Here is a 17,564-nt window from a genome sequence, read left to right as displayed (position 1 = left end):
TGTGAGAATGGCATCCCCCCAAAAACGATTTGGAAGCCCAGCCTGAATAAGCAGGGCACGTGCCATATTTAACAAGTGTCTATGTTTTCGTTCAGCAACCCCATTTTGCTGGGGTGTGTTGATACAACTAGTTTGATGCATTATACCTTTATCTGCATAGAAGCTACCAATGTTGAATTCAGGGCCATTGTCACTACGGATGACCTTAATTTTGGAATCAAATTGAGTGGCAACCATATTGATGAAATTAACTAGAAGAGTCCTAGCATCAGACTTGTGTTTCATAAGATAAATCCATGTGCATCTAGTGTAATCATCAACAATGGTAAGAAAATATTTGGCACCCGAAAGCGAAGCAACTTTATAACCACCCCATATGTCAATATGAATTAAATCAAAACTAGAATGAGTAGAAATTGAACTTGAAGGAAAAGGAAGTTTCGTTTGTTTAGCCAAAGGGCAAATTGCACACTTGTCGGTATCACAAGAGGCATGTTTAAAATTTGAAAAAGAGAATAATGGAAGAACTCTGGTAGATGGGTGTCCAAGACGTTGGTGCCAAAGGGTTGTATTGGATATTTGTGCCTGATTGCATGTTCCTTTCTTGGGTCGATCGAGATAATAAAGGCCCTCCCGTTCAATTCCCGTCCCAATCATCATCCCCGAACGTAGGTCCTGTATGAGACAAAATTGGTTCAGAAAAACGGTAATACAAGATGAATTGGCTAACTTGCTAATTGAAATCAAATTCAATTTGAAAAACGGGACACACAAAACGTTCTCAAGAATCAAATTGGGGGACAAGGCAACTGTGCCAATGTGGGTCACTTGTGCCACGGACCCATTCGGCAATTCTACTGTGTGATTAGTGGCCGGCCTCGAGGTAGAGAACAGGTTGGGATCATAAATCATATGGTCCGTGCAGCCACTGTCTAAAATCCAAGTGCTTTGTTTGTCATTAGAGTTGAGGGAAAAGGCTTTACCTGAAAGTCCATCATGGGTTGTGGAATTACCAACATGATTAGCAGAGGAGGTCCTGTTTTGCAGCTCCTTCAATATCTGTTTGCACTCTTCAGCGGTAAATGGGAAGTTCATCTCCTTCCTCTCTGTCATACACGTTGCTGCTTGGTTCCCTTTGGAAATCATCGCACTAAACTCGGCCTCAGCCGCTGCCTTCTTCTTGCGGCAATACTCGGCTGTGTGACCCTTCCATCCGCAAAATGTGCATTTGAGGTGTGCACGACAATTCTTGGCAGTGTGGTTTGTTTTGTTGCACTTGGTGCACTTCATCTCACCCTTTTCTCCGTCGGATTCACGGCTAGAATTCTTCACAGCAAACACGGCCGCATCCGGTTGTGCCTGAGCTTTACCCGCTGTCACTTCCGATTGCTTCTCATGCCTCAGAACGAGGGAGTACGCCTTGTTCACTGTGGGTAAGGGATCTTGCAGCAAAGTGTTGCTGCGAACACTTGCATATGAGTCGTTGAGACCCATGAGGAACTTCATGGTCTTCTGCGTGTCCAAATATGCAGCCACTTCCTTGACGGATCCACAAGTGCAGATCGGGAAGGTGCACAAAGCATCACGTTCATCCCATAGTCCCTTCAATTTTGTGAAGTAAGATCCCACGGACATACTTCCCTGCACACAAGCATGAATCTCGTTCTCGATATTGAACAATTGAACCACGTTCACATGTGAGAATCTCTCCTGCAATTCCAGCCACATCTGCCGAGCATTCTTGCAATTAATCACGCTGCTGGCGATGTCTTTTGACATCGACCCTAGCAGCCAAGTTTGGACCAGATTATTGCAACGATTCCACTGCTGCCATTCATTCGGATCCCTTCCATTCGGCTCCTCGATCGAACCATCTATGAGTCCGATTTTGTTCTTGACCGTTAAGGTCATAGTCATGGATTGTTTCCATGTGCTGTAATTATCTTCGACCAAGGGCTGCGGCACAAGAATAGCACCGGGTTGGTCGGAATGATGAAGGTATAGTTGGTGGTTGGGATGATCCCACTTGGTTCCCGAAGCCGTGCCCGATGGGTTGGTCTCTGCCATGGAGGTCGGCTAGGGTTTTGTTGTGTTTTTGTGTTTTGTTTATTGCCCAGATCAATGCTCTGATACCATGAAGAAAATGGTATGTAATTGATTTTGTTATTCATTCAAGGGGCTAAGCCACAGACTTATAGTTACAGAAGTATCCTAATGTGGTTCCTACGATCAAGCTAAATCATTTACAAATAAGGAAAGAAGTTATATACAATATTGACAGAATCAACATTCCATTCTAAGCTTGATCTCCTTCAACACAGAAGATAGGCAAAGGGGTGGAAAAGTTGAACACAGGACAGCTGAAGAAGAAGGAAGTGGTTGCCTAATATTAAGTTGAACACAGAACAGCTGCAGCAGGCAATAAATAAATAAAAAACCCAACCCCATCTAATCTTCAATCTAAACCCCTTGAACCCTAAACCCATAATAGAGAGGAAATTCCTTGAAACCCACAATAGAGAGGGGAAGGAGAGAGACTTTTTTTTATTTTTATAAGGCTAAATTATTGAAATGCCCCTGTAACTCAATTTCAGTCTTAGTTTCCCCCCTGAAACTCTAAGTGTTTTACTTTCCCCCTAAAACTCCATATATTGTCTCACTTTGCCTATATTCCATCCAGCCCTAACAGAAGTCGAAAATTGGGGAAACAATGATGGGGAAACAGTGATGGGGACGTTGTTGAATGAGACTCTGGGGTCATAGGCCAAAGTGATGACGGAGAGGGAGCGGTCAGAGAGTAAAGTTGAGATCTTGGCACCGAAAGGCAGGGACTTGAGGGATCAGAGAGAGAAATAAGGGGGGATGATGTGGAATTGCAGGAGATTCAGCAGTGGTTGATCGGAGTGAGAGAAGGCGGCGTTGATGGGGGCGAAGATGGTGAGAGAAGGAGACTGGGAGAGGAGGAGGGTTTGAGAGGCGAGATCGAGGGTCAGAGCCATGGAGGTGTGGCCGAAATCTGAGAGGATTTCGGCGGTGTTGACGAGGGTTTGGGTGGGGAGGGCGGAGGAGAGAGAGAGAGAACTGAGAGGACGATGAGAGAGAGAAGGAGTTGGGTTGCCGCCATTGTTGGAGGTTGTTCTTCGTTTCTTGGAGTTTGGAGAGGGGTTTGCTTTTGTAAATGAGTCTGGGTGTAGTTGCAGATTAAGAGAGTATCTGAATTTGTAAGAGAAGGTTGTTTTTGGCGGGTTAAGATTTGACGACTTCTGTTAGGGCTGGATGGAATATAGGCAAAGTGAGACAATATATGGAGTTTCAGGAGGGAAAGTGAGACACTTAGAGTTTCAGGGGGGAAACTAAGACTGAAATTGAGTTACAGGGGGCATTTCAATAATTTAGCCTTTTTATAAAATGTAAATAAAATGTCCTTTTCTATCAAAAGTAAATAAAAAAAGAAGTTTAAGGTATTTCATATAAAAAACTATAAGACTTTTTTTGTGGTGGACTCTATATAAGACCTTTTTACTACTAGGTTTATCAAGTGAGTCTAATATTCAAGTATTTTATTATTTTAAAATATAAAAAATATGCAAATTTTAAAAAGTTAATAGCATTTTCTTTTTCTACGTTGCAAAATTCTTGGGGTGGCCAAGCAAATCGTGTAGGACATTTTCTTTTACACGAACATGCTGTGTAGTTTCCGAACCCTTTTTTTTTTTTTTGGGGGTGTATATAAACAAGCCCCCCTAACACCATTGCAAAACTCATCAAACACATAACACCTACACAGCCAGAAGATAAGCAAAGTGGTGGAAAAGCTGAACACAGGACAGCTGAAGAAGAAATGAAGAAGAACCCAGGTAAGGAAGTGGTTGCAGCAGGCGATAAAAAAACATGCGTTCAACCAAAGACTTCAAATTTTGCAATTGTGATTCCAGCCTCTTTTTTTCACTCTCTCTCCAACTCCAAGTCCACCACTGAGGCTACAACCAAGAACTCCAATATCATATTTCCCCATCTCAACTCCAAGTCCTAGCTAGTATATCAATGTATCTGTTCTCAATCTCAGCTAATGTTAAATAAACATGGTTTGTTGTGTGTCTCAGTGGAAATGTTGTGGGCTTGATCAAATTCCATATACTATAGATGATCATGTTGTCCTAAAAAACTATCTTGTCGTTTTGAAATTGTTGCAGTATAGAGAAGTGTGATGTCTATATATGTTTACTGGTTTCTGTAATGTCTTAAATTAAATAGAAGTTTTTAATTGTTTTAAATTGCCAGAGGTTCATGCAGATATTGAGACATGTATAATGACTTCTCTTTTTGTTTTTTAACGAACAAAGTCAATTGGGAAAAGCAATAAACGTGTAGAAATGGCAATGACATAGAGATGTTGATACTCAATAAAGCTAATTCCAAGTCAAAGGGTGAAAATTACCTTGGTTACCCAAATCTGCTGGGCAATTTACTTCACGTACCGGTAATTTTTCAGGGAAAAGGCAATGACAATGACATAGAGATGTTGACTGTCAAATTGCCATTTTCCATTCGAGTAGCTAGGGTTGCTAAGACTATTATCTCCTTTTTTTTGCGTACAAAGCGGGGCCAAGAGCCCAAAACCAAACAATTACGTAGCATATATATGCATTAACCTGGGACTAGGGGTACTGCTAACATCTGCAGCAATAATATCATTAAGGAAGGGGGGCTCCAACTCCAAAACATGAAAGGCCTAAACGGAATTCATAGCTCTTGGCAGCTAAAGCATCAGCAGCCTTATTTTGCTCACGGTAGACGTGGGATAAGGAGCAAGACCAATCACCATGCAGCTGTAAATTACAGCAATTGAGAAGACTAAACAGGGGATGAGAAGGAATGAGAGGGTTATTCAGGAGGGCCACCACCGAGGATGCATCACATTTAGTCTCCACAACTCTGTAGCCAGCCTCCCAGGCCAATTTGAGCCCACAGAAAATACCCCACAGCTCAGCTTCAAGGACAGACCCAAGATTGACAGCAAAGCCCTTGACCCAGGAACCAGAGGAATCTCTTAACAGACCACCCGCACCAATCTGACCAGTGTCAGAATTTCTACTGCCATCAGTATTGATTTTAACCGTACCATGCACGGGAGCAAAACCCTTATTATCTCCTCGTCTTGTAGGTTTCTTTTTCTTTTCTTTTTAAAATGAACTTGAGGGGAAAACCCCCAAAAAAATATTGGTGTTAAAAAAGATCAAACCTGAAGAGAATTAATTATAAATAAGACTTCTTTTTAAGAATAAAAACAGGATTTTCTCATTTATATATACTTTCTGACTCTCCACTCTTCAGGCTTTAAAAGACCTTTACTCGAAGTTCACTAGATGGACTCAGAAAGAAGTTGATGTTTGTAATCATAATATGGTAATATTTGAGGCTTTCCTTGACAATTTGACTTCATTTGCAAAAGATGATTGTTAGCTTTTACCTTCCCAACAGAACTCTCAGGAAAACAAACACAGGTCCAGACTCCAGAGGTAATTTTACCAATTACCACTGAAAATTAGCTGATTTCTTACACTGAAAAACAAAGGTCAAAAATGAAATTAGCTAGTGTTTCTACGAATGCCCTCATATGCACAAGCAACTTGAAACAAATTGATCTGATTTACAAATGCGATAGACGATCCCAATAGCTCTACATTCCTACCAGACCAACTTTCCTCCTCTGAAATAACTGAAGGCATTAACTTCCCAGCAAAATATAAGTAAGAAAATCACTGTGGGATTTGGAGCAGTCATTTGAGCAGCAGGAACCCAGAATGTTGTACAAGTGTCATCATACATGCCTTGTGCATCAATGACCAGCTGGGGGGCTCCCTGGAGCTGTAGGTTGTGTAACTCTTAGCGTCCCACCAAGTTCGACGGGAACAAGCGGGACAAGGGAATGCAAAACATCGGTTATCAGTGGGCGGTAACTTGGTTCTGGTTGCACACATAACACAGCTACAGCAGCAACCTGTGTGTAATGCATTGCAACTCATCAATTATACTACAGCATGAAATTTTGTGTCCATTCAGTACAAACAGAAGAATCGATACACATAGTCAAGCACGAGTCTATCGTAGAACTAATTGCAACCGAACATACTGGGTTTGTAATTCACAAACCTGGTATAAGTGCTTCAGATCCATTGTGTCTTTGATCACAGGATCCACAATGTTTGGAAGCTTTGATCTGTCAGTGAGCTGAGGCATGGCCTGTATTACAGCATTGAGTTTTGAAATATTTAAGTTTTTGACAGGAATTATGCAAATAAATTAAAATTGAGAGCAGTTAGGAGAAAGGCATACCCATGTGACTATAGATTGGCACTGAGTTGGTGCCAGTTTTTCTACAGGCCTTCTTCCTAGTAGAAGCTCCAGAAGCACAATCCCGAAAGCATAGACATCACTCTTGTCTGTCAATTTACCTGAGAAATCATAAGAGTGATTTGATTACCACCAAAACTTGTTTCAAATGCTATAATTACAAAAATGAAAGCTTAGAAGTCTGGTGCAGGGGAGCTCACACAGCTCTTTAGAAAATTATGCTATTTAGTATTCTCGCTGACCAAGTGGATTGTTGGCCATTAATATTTAAAATGTGTGATACTAACATGCATATGCCAAGCATGTCTATAAACAAAAATTTACAAATTATTAAGCTAAAGCTTATCTTCAAGGTGAATCCGAATTTTTCAGAAAATCAACGTGTCATCCAAAATTTGATAACTATCAAGCCGTCCACCTCTCCCTTCTCTCAAGTTCAAATTTCCACATAAATGGCTTATAACATCCCTAATTTCAGTTAAGCTTGAGTATAACAAGTAGTTCAGGGATTTCCTCTTCCAAATCAAAAATGGTATATGAACCCAGTGGCAGAACATGTGCAGCTACGGCCCCTAGATAACTTAACTAAAAGATACGTACTTTATTATGAAGATCAAACGCAGTACCGTAGTAGTTGTCAATGGTCCAAAGAACAATTAGATTAGATTTAGCTTAGGGAAAAGAAACTATAGTTTAGTAGACACAGCAACCAGTGAGAATTAAAGAATACACCTTGCAATTATTACAAGTTTAGTTGGCATACCATCTAAAAGATACTCTGGAGCAACATAACCCAAGGTGCCAGAGAGCTTGATGTTATTACTGTTTTTGGCCCCATCAGCCACAGCAAGACCAAAATCAGAAAGCTGAAACAAGCCACCATGAGAGAGAAAATAAGCTTCAGTGAATTTAGTGCAAGAGGATAATAATGCATAATTGAAATATTTTAATACAAGCTCAATATTTTATAAGGAAAGATGAGACACTACAATAATTTATATAATCATACCTTGGCATTGAAGTTGGCATCTAAAAGAATATTAGATGTTTTCAGATCTCTATGGATCACTGGAGGGTTGCAGTACTCGTGCAGATGTTCTAATCCTCTGGTCAACAGTACCCAATATGTTAAAATGTAAAAAACCCATAACAACCAAAGGACTCCACAACTAGGAAAACAAGCTCACCTTGCAGCATCAAGAGCAATTTTCATTCGCATATGCCATGTTAGTGCTGAACCATTAGACGGTCCTGCAACAATAGGACAAAAATATATATTTCATGATATTCCTTTTTTAATTTTTAAAAAAATTAACAGAAAATAAATGTATTACCATGCAATTGAGTTTCCAGAGATCCATTATGCATCAACTCATAAACAATGAACCTTGTGTCACCATCAGTACTACAACCCAAAAAGGAAATTATATTTGGATGCTGAATTTTATGTAACAACTCCACCTCATTCTGCAATTTGAAGTGATAATTCAAGATAGACACAATAAATACATCAGATAAGATTTACAATAAATACAGCATTATACAAAACTACAACTAAAATTTTGAGCAAAAGTTACCTCAAATTCTCTCTCAGAATCCTGACTTGCACAGTCTAGTTTCTTGACTGCAACAAGCAAATTATCATCCAACCGAGCCTTATAAACACATCCAAATCCACCCTCACCAATAATGTTGCTGTCCCGGAAATTGTTGGTGCCTTTTTCGAGTACTTTATATTCAATTACTGAAACAGATCCTTTCTTAGAAGCCATCCTTATGGAATTGAATTTACCCATAAATGGACCCAATGCAAGCCCCTTCTCAGCATCTTCTTACACAAACCAACGAAACAGAACGAAACAGAACAAAAAATCTCAGAGAACAACAATTTACAAGTATACTAAAACCCACAAATTGAAGCAAGATTTAGGGGGCAAAAAGTGCTTGGTACAAATGAAAGTACCTGAGCTCTGAGCACTTTTCTTGTGGGACTTGTGTGGACACTTCTTGTGATAAACCCACAAGCACAACAATGACAACAAAACTACACCAAGTGCAGTGCAGGTGATAATGAGAGCAATTAGCATTTTCCTATGTGGCTCCATTTGATGCCCTTCACTTCCTTCTTGAATTTCTGATTACACATGAAATATATAGAGGCGTGTTTCAGCAAAAATTGAGCAAATGGGCAATATCTCATACATTAAAACCAGGAGATTTTTGCACCAACATCACAGAAGTTGATAAAATCAGAGAAATTGAATTCAATATATCGTAGTAAATGCACGCAATTTGGTGGTCATTTTTGAAATTCGAATTTTCGAAGTGGTGCACCCGTGACCCAATTAAAACCCCACTTGCTAGAAATGAAAAGGAAGAGTCTTTAGTCTATGGAGAGCAGAGCAAAGCATAAGTATTAAGTACCTGGAGAGAAGGAAGCCATTGATGAAGCAATTGGAGAAATGGGTGAGGAAAGCGGAGCCAATATGGAGGAAAAAAGTGGGTCAGGTGTGGCACCAACACAAATGGGACATGGCTGATTTTGGTGTACAAGCAGCAAAAGCAAATTGAGAGCAATAACAAGAAGAAGCTTCATTGTTGTTTGCTTTTGGTTTACTAAGTTTAAGAACACATGGAAATATAGATTGTGGGTTCCAACCAATGGAGGAGAGAGGGAGAGAGAGAGAGAGAGGTGTTTGGGAAGCCTAGGAACGGTGGGGAGGTGTGTTTTGGATCTTTCAGTCCTTCTCCTTGAATATTTTGAATTCCGACTCTCTCTCTCTGCCTCTCTAGCATGTAGCCATTTTCTTTTTAACTTCTTTTTAACTATCTTTCCATCTGCAAAAGGTGAAAGGGTAAACAAAGATGCAATTGCAGGGAAAAGCTGTATTTTATGTTCTGGGTGGGGACAGTGCACACCAATCATGTGGAGAGTCATAAACCATTAAACATCAGCCATAATATCTTTTCCAAACCACAAAAAAATAAAATAAAATAACACAACTAATTGATGTGAGTGAGACCCATAATTTTTATTTTCTTGTCACTATAATCACTATAATCACTCTCTTCAATTTCTTTTTTTTTTTGGGTATACTTTTCAAATTGTATAAATAATAGAAAAATACGTTCCTTCTTTAAAATATCCATATATTTATAGAATATCAGATGTGTGCAAAACAAATATAATGAAAAAAAAAATGATATAATTAACAACAATGAAGATTCACATGAAATATATTATGATGGAGTCATTTTCATAGCAAAACTGGTTGTATCTCTACATTCCACAACCCCAATGTGAGTTCTTTTTTCTCTCTAATATAAATATAGTGAAAGATACTTTATTCATTAAACAAACCCATCATATAGCCATTTTTGGTGTGAAAATATTCCCATCCTCAAACTATCATATATGTTTGCAACACAAGTATGAAAACAAATAAATGCTTCCTTTCTTTTTTTTTCTTTTGCCAAAATTAGGAATGATAGGGTGCGATAGGGATTCGAACCTATTCCCTATCCCATTGATCTGCAAATAAATACCATTTTTCGCTGGGCGGGATTCCATTGAAAATGTTTATTTTTCCTTTATCAAGGCTATGAGATTACCCATCTAGTTCTTCTTCTTTTTTTCCTAACGGCCTTCTAGTTCTAGTTGCCAAATTGGAAAAATCAATGATCCAATATTTCATATAAACAAGGACTTGTTTGTCACGTGTTTGGTGAAAAACAGGTAACATGTATCTAGTATTCGTATGCACCCATGTTAGTCCTTTGCTTATTCTACGGGGACTTTATTTCTTTTTATTTTTCTTATTTATAAATAATAAATAAATAAAAAATAATTGGTAAGGATTATAGGGAAGGAGACCCACATGCGATGAACAAAATAGTCAAAGATCTAAGGGTGGGTAGAGTGTCTCAGTCAGACCATTAGGTCTGATCCTCTCTTTCTTTCTGCATGCAACAGCTGACAATTTGTAACATTACAAATTGCTTGCTTCTGCTTCCAATGTTCATCATCATCATCATCAAGCAATTTGGTGCAATTTGTTGCTCTTGGTTTCTTCTTTTCTTTTTTGTTGTGGCCTTTTTTTCTAGGTGAGACCCAAGGGCATTCACCGCCTACAGTAGTGACTAATCTCTTTCGCCGCGGGAGCTCTCCCAATTGAGGTAAACGGCTGGCCACGAAATGCGCTTCATTCTCATGGGCGGGGATCGAACCCCCAACCTCATGGTTAAGGAATGAGGTGTTGTGGCCTTTTTAGCTTTGTCTGCATGCATGTTGTTTCTGTAAAATTATTTAAAATAAGATGAATGATACAAGACCAAGACCATAAACAAACATCCCACTCATTATTTCGCTTTACCAATTTGAGATTGAGAGTTCTTTCGTTTTTAATTAAAAAGATAATTGATGATGATTAATTAAGGAACTATTTTGGATAATATTATAGCATGAATTGGAATGATCACCCTCATTATTATATAAGAGGATTTTTGTTCTCTTTTTTTCTCTATTTTATTGGTATGGGGGTAAGGCAATTGATTGCATGAGTTACTTGTGAAACCAAACAAAAGTAAATGTACTTTAAATATATTTTGTGAAGAAGAAAAAAGGTGGATTACATATAATTGTTAATGTAGATTATAAGAGTGCACTCGATTATTGTTGAGTTTCAAACCCATTATATTAAGAAAAGTAATTATGCCATCAATTATTCAAATTAAACATCATCATCTGTCCATATATATTATATAATATATTGTTGTCTATTAACCCATTGGACCTAAATTAAGGTACCAATTAAGATTCTTCAGAGGAGAGAAAAAAAGACATGCTCCATGAAATATCAAAGTAATAAAATTAACGGGGAGTTCATGTTAGATATGTAAAATTGTATTTTTCAAAATCTTTCTTAATAATGAAAGCTATATAAATTATTTTAAAATTAACCATAATTATATTTTATTTTATATATTTTTTAGGCGACAGAAGCATATCTTTTAGGGCCAGTCCAATTTTTTCCATGGCCCCAGGCTTATGACCAAACGCAAAAAAGAAGTTTCCAAATAAAGTTTCACGTGCATGCAGGAGTGCGGGACCTTCTTCTTCTTCTTCTTCTTCTATTTTTATTTTGGGTGCGTTTCTTATTCTCTTGTTTGGCCATAACTTTTTTCCTTTTTTATTCGAAAAAAGTGTGAAAAGATGGATGTCTTCTAATTAAAAGCCAACTTTCTTTGGAGATGACCCCATTCATTTTCAACATCCTAAGAACAATTTTGTAATCAACTTTAGTAACTTGTTGGAACCAATGGCAAAACCATCAACCGCTCACACAGAATGATGAGGCCGCTCAACTAATTTAAGAAATAACAATTGTTGTTGAGGAGGAAAAGTAAGTCTTTTTACATTTGTAAACAAGCAACTATCAGTCAACAAATTTCATATACTCAATTTGGTAGCTAGCCGTCGGGTACTAAATACAAGCGACTATTCTAAATTACGGAAAGAGGAATTTGAACTCGGATACAGAGTGAAGAACAAATTCACTCTAGCCAACTTGGATAAACTCATGTCTACTTTAATAGAGTCGTATTCATTATTTACTTGAGGAGCAAAGAAAAAAAATGATAAAAAGAAGAAATGCATTTGCGTGGGGTTCTTTCTTTCTGCAAAATGGGCCACATATGCCTGCAGATAACTTGCCGAAAGAGCAACCTCTAATTGGTTTTTTAATGTGACATTAGCAATGAGAGTGATGGGAGATAAATTATTAATTAGAATGATAGAATCTAATTCATAATCATGTCTTTTGTAATTGTCAACTAATTTATTGAATATTGATGTGAAGGTGATTATTATTATTATTTTTGAATTAGAAGCTCTACTTTAGCTCAGATTAATTACCACTCTAGCTAGTGGTGTCAATCTTATGTTCAATCTCTTTGCTCCTTTATTCCAACATTTGATTGACATTAAAGCTTATAACAAACCTAATCATTTTACAGTCTTTGTCCTTTGTTCTCTTACAAATGTAAATTAAGTAAATTGACCACAACATTGAATCTGTCATCTTTGCCCAAGGACGGAGCCACTTAAAGACCAAGATGGTCCTGGACCCCTCCCTTATCCCCTCCCAAGTTTCCCCATATTTCCCTCCATATGTCCCCTTATTTTCCCAATGTAGGTCCCCTTTTTGGGTACTATGCATCCGTAATCCGTCATTGCATTGCATATGAGTTTGATTATAGGTTAAAGTAATTGAGATTATCGTTTGTATTTTAATTTTAAATTTTAAAAAAAAAAAATTGTTAATCTCTCTTTGTCTCTCCGAGCACGTGGAGCACGTGTGCACAAGTGTTGGGAAAAGTCTATATGTCAGTGATGTTGGAAATTGTATAAATATATGAAATTATAAAAGATGTACAATCTTCAGTTTTGATCAGTGTGGCAGCAGCCAGTACACACACACTCAGAAAAATTAGGGATTAAAATTATGCAGTGATCATTGATTTCGTTACCACCGACATTTTTCATTTTCGACCCACATAATAATAATTCATATAAATACATTGTCCAATCCAAACTGTTATTGCGTGACATGAATATCCAGGACAATTATTGCCATCCTTTCTATTAATATATTCAAACATAATGGGACATAAATACACATATAATGAAATTTCGCTCCATCAAGTATCACTTTGGGCCCTCTTGCTTGCCAACGCAACCTTCTCTCATTGACCAATTAAAAAAACCCAACCTTCTCTCAACTTACAGACCATATATGGCCCTTTGCTCGACATGCATTATCAGTCATGTTCACCTGCTCGTCATGGGGCGGGGAATTTGTCGTCACCCACTCCATGTAGTAGTGCGGGTGAATGAGAATGTGTACAATATTATTTCTATATGATTTTCAACCCTTTTTCTTCCAGACAAGGAAATCATATTTTGTCTATCTTAGGGAAACTCCTCATTCAAGTTTAAACCCCAAAGCCTGGGTGATATGTTTACCAAAAACACAAGTCTCCAAGTTGTAAGATCATGTACAAGGGCTGGCGCATGCCCAATGTCGGTGGTCGGAATAAGTAAAATAAGGTGGTGTATAAACAGAAACTTTTAGTTTGTAATTTTCTATTTTCTATTTTATATTTTTATTTAATTTGGAGAAAGGAACAATGCGGGCCAAGTTGTAACACAATTATAGCTTACTAGAGTTATCCAATTCAATCCAAATTAATTGTAGGCACCAAACCTGGTATACAAATCTGACAAGTTTGACACAATGGGTCTTGTAAAATTTGAGATGCAGACAAATTGGCCCCAACTTTGACCAAATCCTTTTTTAGAATCATAGTCCAGAACAAATTGGCCCATTTAGTTATTAAAAAATTAAAAAAAGCAAAGGCTTTTCACAACCCATTAGCATTCGATGCAAGGGTTATGTGAGTGGGCCAAACTGCCCGGATTTGTTCAAACCGGTTTAACCAAACTAAACCAATTCAAGCTGTTCGATTCGGCTGTTGCAGTAATCTTTAGACGTAACCGCACCAGAGCAGATGCCATCCTAAGTTCCAGCTTGGCAACAGGTTATAGAGAAATGGCGGGCCAGTTGGAGTTGAAGGCATCCTTTGCAAGTCGGTTGGGCGCATCTGTCCTCATTCCACGTCTACGCCATCCAATTAAATATACGCGTGACACGTGGACCTATTGATTTTTTTAGGTTCGGAAATGGACTGATATGATATGTGCGTTTGTTGTCTAACATTTCTTTTATTTTTTTGGGCCTGATGCTTTTGTTGTCTCGAGCACACGGGATTCTTTCTTATTCCCTTCCTTTGTCTTTTGGCTTCTAAATGATTGCCTCTCGTTTTGGGTTTAATTACCAAGTTGGACCTAGTTTCCTGAATTTGGGTCGCTGACTTGTCAAAAAGACTCGTAACCTTCGTTGTGCCGAAGTTGACTGCTGGCCAGGGCGGTTTGAAACTGAATGTGTCTTTGAATGAAAATCAAGAGGTCAAAGGTCAAAGGTCAAAGGTCAAACCAAATTGATTGCATATTTTTATGGAAGGATAAGCTAAACACATTTTTATACCACATTTCTAAGAAAGATGGAGCTCGCCAATACAATATGAAAATACTTCCTCCTATCACCAAAAAAATACATGGAATATTCAAAAAGCATTTATCTTTTTTATATTTTTCCTAAAAAAAAGAGAGATGAAATTCATTCATCTCACAAAATGTTTACATCCTTTTGAAAGAAGCACTGTAGCGGAGGCAACCGATCCACTCACAAGCACCAGAAATTTTGAAGCAAACTTAGCGATCTTTAATTATAAATATATGTGTCAACATGTTAATGGTTGAATAAAAAGGCATTATGAGCTGCAGTACTTGATAAGATGCCATTTGTTATGTGAATTGGCGTCTTGTTATTGGTACAAGTGTCACTGTTGGGCTCTAGACACGTGTCATCTGTTTTGACTAACATTATTCAATTCCTAATTCACAACAAGGATTGAGTCTTCTTATTTCGATTGGAAAAACGTTTTTATTTTGCAATGCTTCTAGTACGGGAATTAAAAGAAAAAGAAAAAGAATATTTGATAGTGGCATTGTGGTAGTTCCCTACAAAAATAAGGCGCAAGAATTAAGGCCGTGGATAATCATGCCAGCGGTGGTTTCGAACCCACGTCAGACACGACCGTCTTCACGAATTAAAGCAGCGTTTTAGGTTAAAAGGGCCTTCAATGATACTTCCTCCTATCACCCAAAAAAAAAAGGAGGGAGCTATATGTCTCCTACGCGCTTCAGATCACGCGCATAATCAATATCATGTAAATCGTGTTTGGATTTGATGGAAACAAACAAGTTAATGGAATTAATATTTAGTTGCTATCGAATATTCCCAAAAATAAAAAAAACACATGCCCCTATAATTATCAATCTCACAATAAATTTTCAAACCAATTAAACCTTCCATATACGTATTTTAATTGTGGATTATCAAAACATCATAATGTAAAAGACTTGTAATTCACGTGATTATAAATTCAATTACCATGTACATTCGAGGTCCACCAATAATAATAGTATATAAAATATAACGAATTTTGATAGTACATTTTATGTGGTTCCAACTAAATAATAAAAAGTTGGGTCCTTCTACTTCTTGAAAAAGGAAACTTTGAATTAAAAATCACTTTTAAAAAAAGTAGTGTTTTAGTTTTAGGAAACCCACCTAAATTGTTTTCCTCAAAACAAAAAAGAAAAAGGAAACCTAATTGTTGAAGGGAAAAGTAAATCGAAAACAATGAGGAGAGTGGGTTTTATTATACTCTACCGCCTTTTGTCGCTTTCCCTACTCCAATTGCCTTTTAGGTATCTTCCCCTTCATTTCCCTATAAAACACAGCCCTCCCTCCTTCCCAATCTTCACACCGTCTCATCTTCGTTTTCCATTCTCTCTGTAAATTCCCCTTGGCTCTCAAGAGCCCCCAAAGTTTGTAATTTTCTCCTTCTCTTTCGCTGCAAGAGCTCGAAAAGCTCGAATTTTTGGATCTGATTTTGTGAGATTTTATATGGGTGTTCAAGTTTTCAGTCCCCAGAATTGCCTCAAAGACTCTGTCTCACCTCAAGCACTGATGAATTCCAATCGGAACCCTAACCCTAATCGGGTCAGAACCTCCCCACAAGCCGACCGGAGTAAGCGAAGGCTGACTAGGCCAAACAACAACCCAACCCCCCCGGTCCAGAAACCCGCTGCCCCCAAGAATGTCGTCATGGGCCAGGTCAAAATCCTAAAACGCGGCGAGGAAATCCCCAAAGCGGCCCCGATTCGGCCACCACAGAAGCAGAATCTCCATCCCCAAGTTCCGGATCTCGGATCCACCAGCCGGATGGGTCCTGACCCGAATATGGTTCCTATTCGTCCGAAGCAGACCAAGCTTCCGGAGCCGAACTGGGCTTCCGGGTTCTACGCCGGGTCGTCGTCGTGCATAGCTGCGCCTCCCCCGAGTTCCGTACCTCTGCCGTCGTTCTTCGCAAAGAAGAGCGCCCCTTCAAGCACCGATGAAGCTGCAAGCGTGCTGCTGAAGCTTCTGCGGCTGAATTTGTCGTAGATGGGTGGCGATCCAGTGGGTCGTGGGTCCATGGCGGACCAAGCATGTGCAGCAGTGTAGAGACCGCGTTTGGCTAATGTTCGTGTTGTGTGATTATCGCCCTTCCCCTTATTTTTTCGTGGGAAGATGGATGGATGAGGTCACAATTCGACCTAACGCTTTTTCTTCTTTTTAGATTAATTTCTGGGTTAAGGATTTTAATTATGTGCAGCAGTAGTTGGTAACTTGGGTTGGCTCCAATTTTTAGTATTTTATTTTTTGTTTAGTTTTCAATTAAATTTGGGTTGGGTTGCTTTTATTTTTGTGTCTTACTATTTAAGGTTGAGAGGTATAGTTTTTTAGGAGATGTTTCTGTTAAAATAAGGGTGTATTTTGTGTACATGTATCCACAAGTTTTTACGATATAGTAGCAAAGCAATTTATTAGTATAATTTGGTATTTTAATTCCATTGGTGTTTTGTCTACTCTTAATTTCCTTTATCTTGTTGTGATTAAATTGGGGTTTGGAGATGGCTGTGTTTTTGTGTATGTATGAGGTGTTTGATGGAAATTTGTGGGAATTGACTTCTGGGAAGGTTCAATTGCTGAGGGATTATGATGAACATGGGTTGTAACTTGTACCTTGTTGGTGAAGGTAGTAAAATCAAATGGTTACCTCAGAATTTCACTGGACTCTGTATAATTCTTGAGACTTTGTGGTTTGGGTGGGTTGGCTTGGCTTGGACTTGGAGCTATCAAAATCATTTTTTCCTTCTCAAGCCATTGTTTGGTTGGATCAAAAGATTTGATGGGGAATCATTTCCAATGTCTTTTTTTTTTTAAAAGGGATGAGATATAGATGATTCATTTCCTATGTTTGGTAATGTTCGGAAAATAATCAGAAAAAATCATTTAATTTAGTTTTTCATGATTGGTGTATGAATGTAAAACAAATTTAGTATAAATTATATGCCCATTTTGAAAATATGAATTGAATAAAATAAAAGAATGGTCGAAGTGGTAAATTATGAACTGGACAAAATGGTCATAAAAATGTGCATTTAATGTTGACCTTAATGGGTGGAGAGTTTTATTTTT

The 17,564-nt window shown here is 38.2% G+C and overlaps 3 protein-coding genes across 3 annotated transcripts; 1 reads left to right on the top strand and 2 right to left on the bottom strand.

The window, feature by feature from the left end:
* Positions 1 to 637: 637 nt before the first annotated feature.
* On the bottom strand, positions 638 to 2,067 carry LOC148298035 (uncharacterized). The gene is made up of 2 exons (XM_088250429.1): positions 984 to 2,067; positions 638 to 675 (listed from the first exon to the last, which is right to left on the bottom strand). Exons 1-2 carry the CDS (start codon positions 2,065 to 2,067, stop codon positions 638 to 640), a joined length of 1,122 nt encoding a protein of 373 aa, XP_088106555.1.
* Positions 2,068 to 5,412: 3,345 nt separating this feature from the next.
* Positions 5,413 to 9,222, bottom strand: LOC110766440 (Protein kinase superfamily protein). The gene is made up of 10 exons (XM_021969772.2): positions 8,779 to 9,222; positions 8,318 to 8,488; positions 7,932 to 8,182; positions 7,689 to 7,821; positions 7,542 to 7,605; positions 7,364 to 7,460; positions 7,118 to 7,220; positions 6,337 to 6,455; positions 6,154 to 6,243; positions 5,413 to 6,001 (listed from the first exon to the last, which is right to left on the bottom strand). The coding sequence occupies exons 1-10, from the start codon at positions 8,948 to 8,950 to the stop codon at positions 5,840 to 5,842; spliced, it is 1,362 nt and encodes a 453-aa protein (XP_021825464.1). The 5' UTR covers positions 8,951 to 9,222; the 3' UTR covers positions 5,413 to 5,839.
* A 6,565-nt stretch (positions 9,223 to 15,787) lies between these two features.
* Positions 15,788 to 16,934, top strand: LOC110766418 (uncharacterized). Its single transcript, XM_021969750.2, has one exon. It carries the CDS (start codon positions 15,948 to 15,950, stop codon positions 16,485 to 16,487), a length of 540 nt encoding a protein of 179 aa, XP_021825442.1. The 5' UTR covers positions 15,788 to 15,947; the 3' UTR covers positions 16,488 to 16,934.
* The last annotated feature ends 630 nt before the right edge of the window (positions 16,935 to 17,564 follow it).

This window comes from Prunus avium, chromosome 1, assembly GCF_965620075.1.
Source record: "Prunus avium chromosome 1, drPruAviu1.hap1.1, whole genome shotgun sequence".
Taxonomy (NCBI): Eukaryota; Viridiplantae; Streptophyta; class Magnoliopsida; order Rosales; family Rosaceae; genus Prunus; species Prunus avium.
Note: the sequence above shows the minus strand (reverse complement) of the source record. Positions and strands in the feature narration are given on the sequence as shown.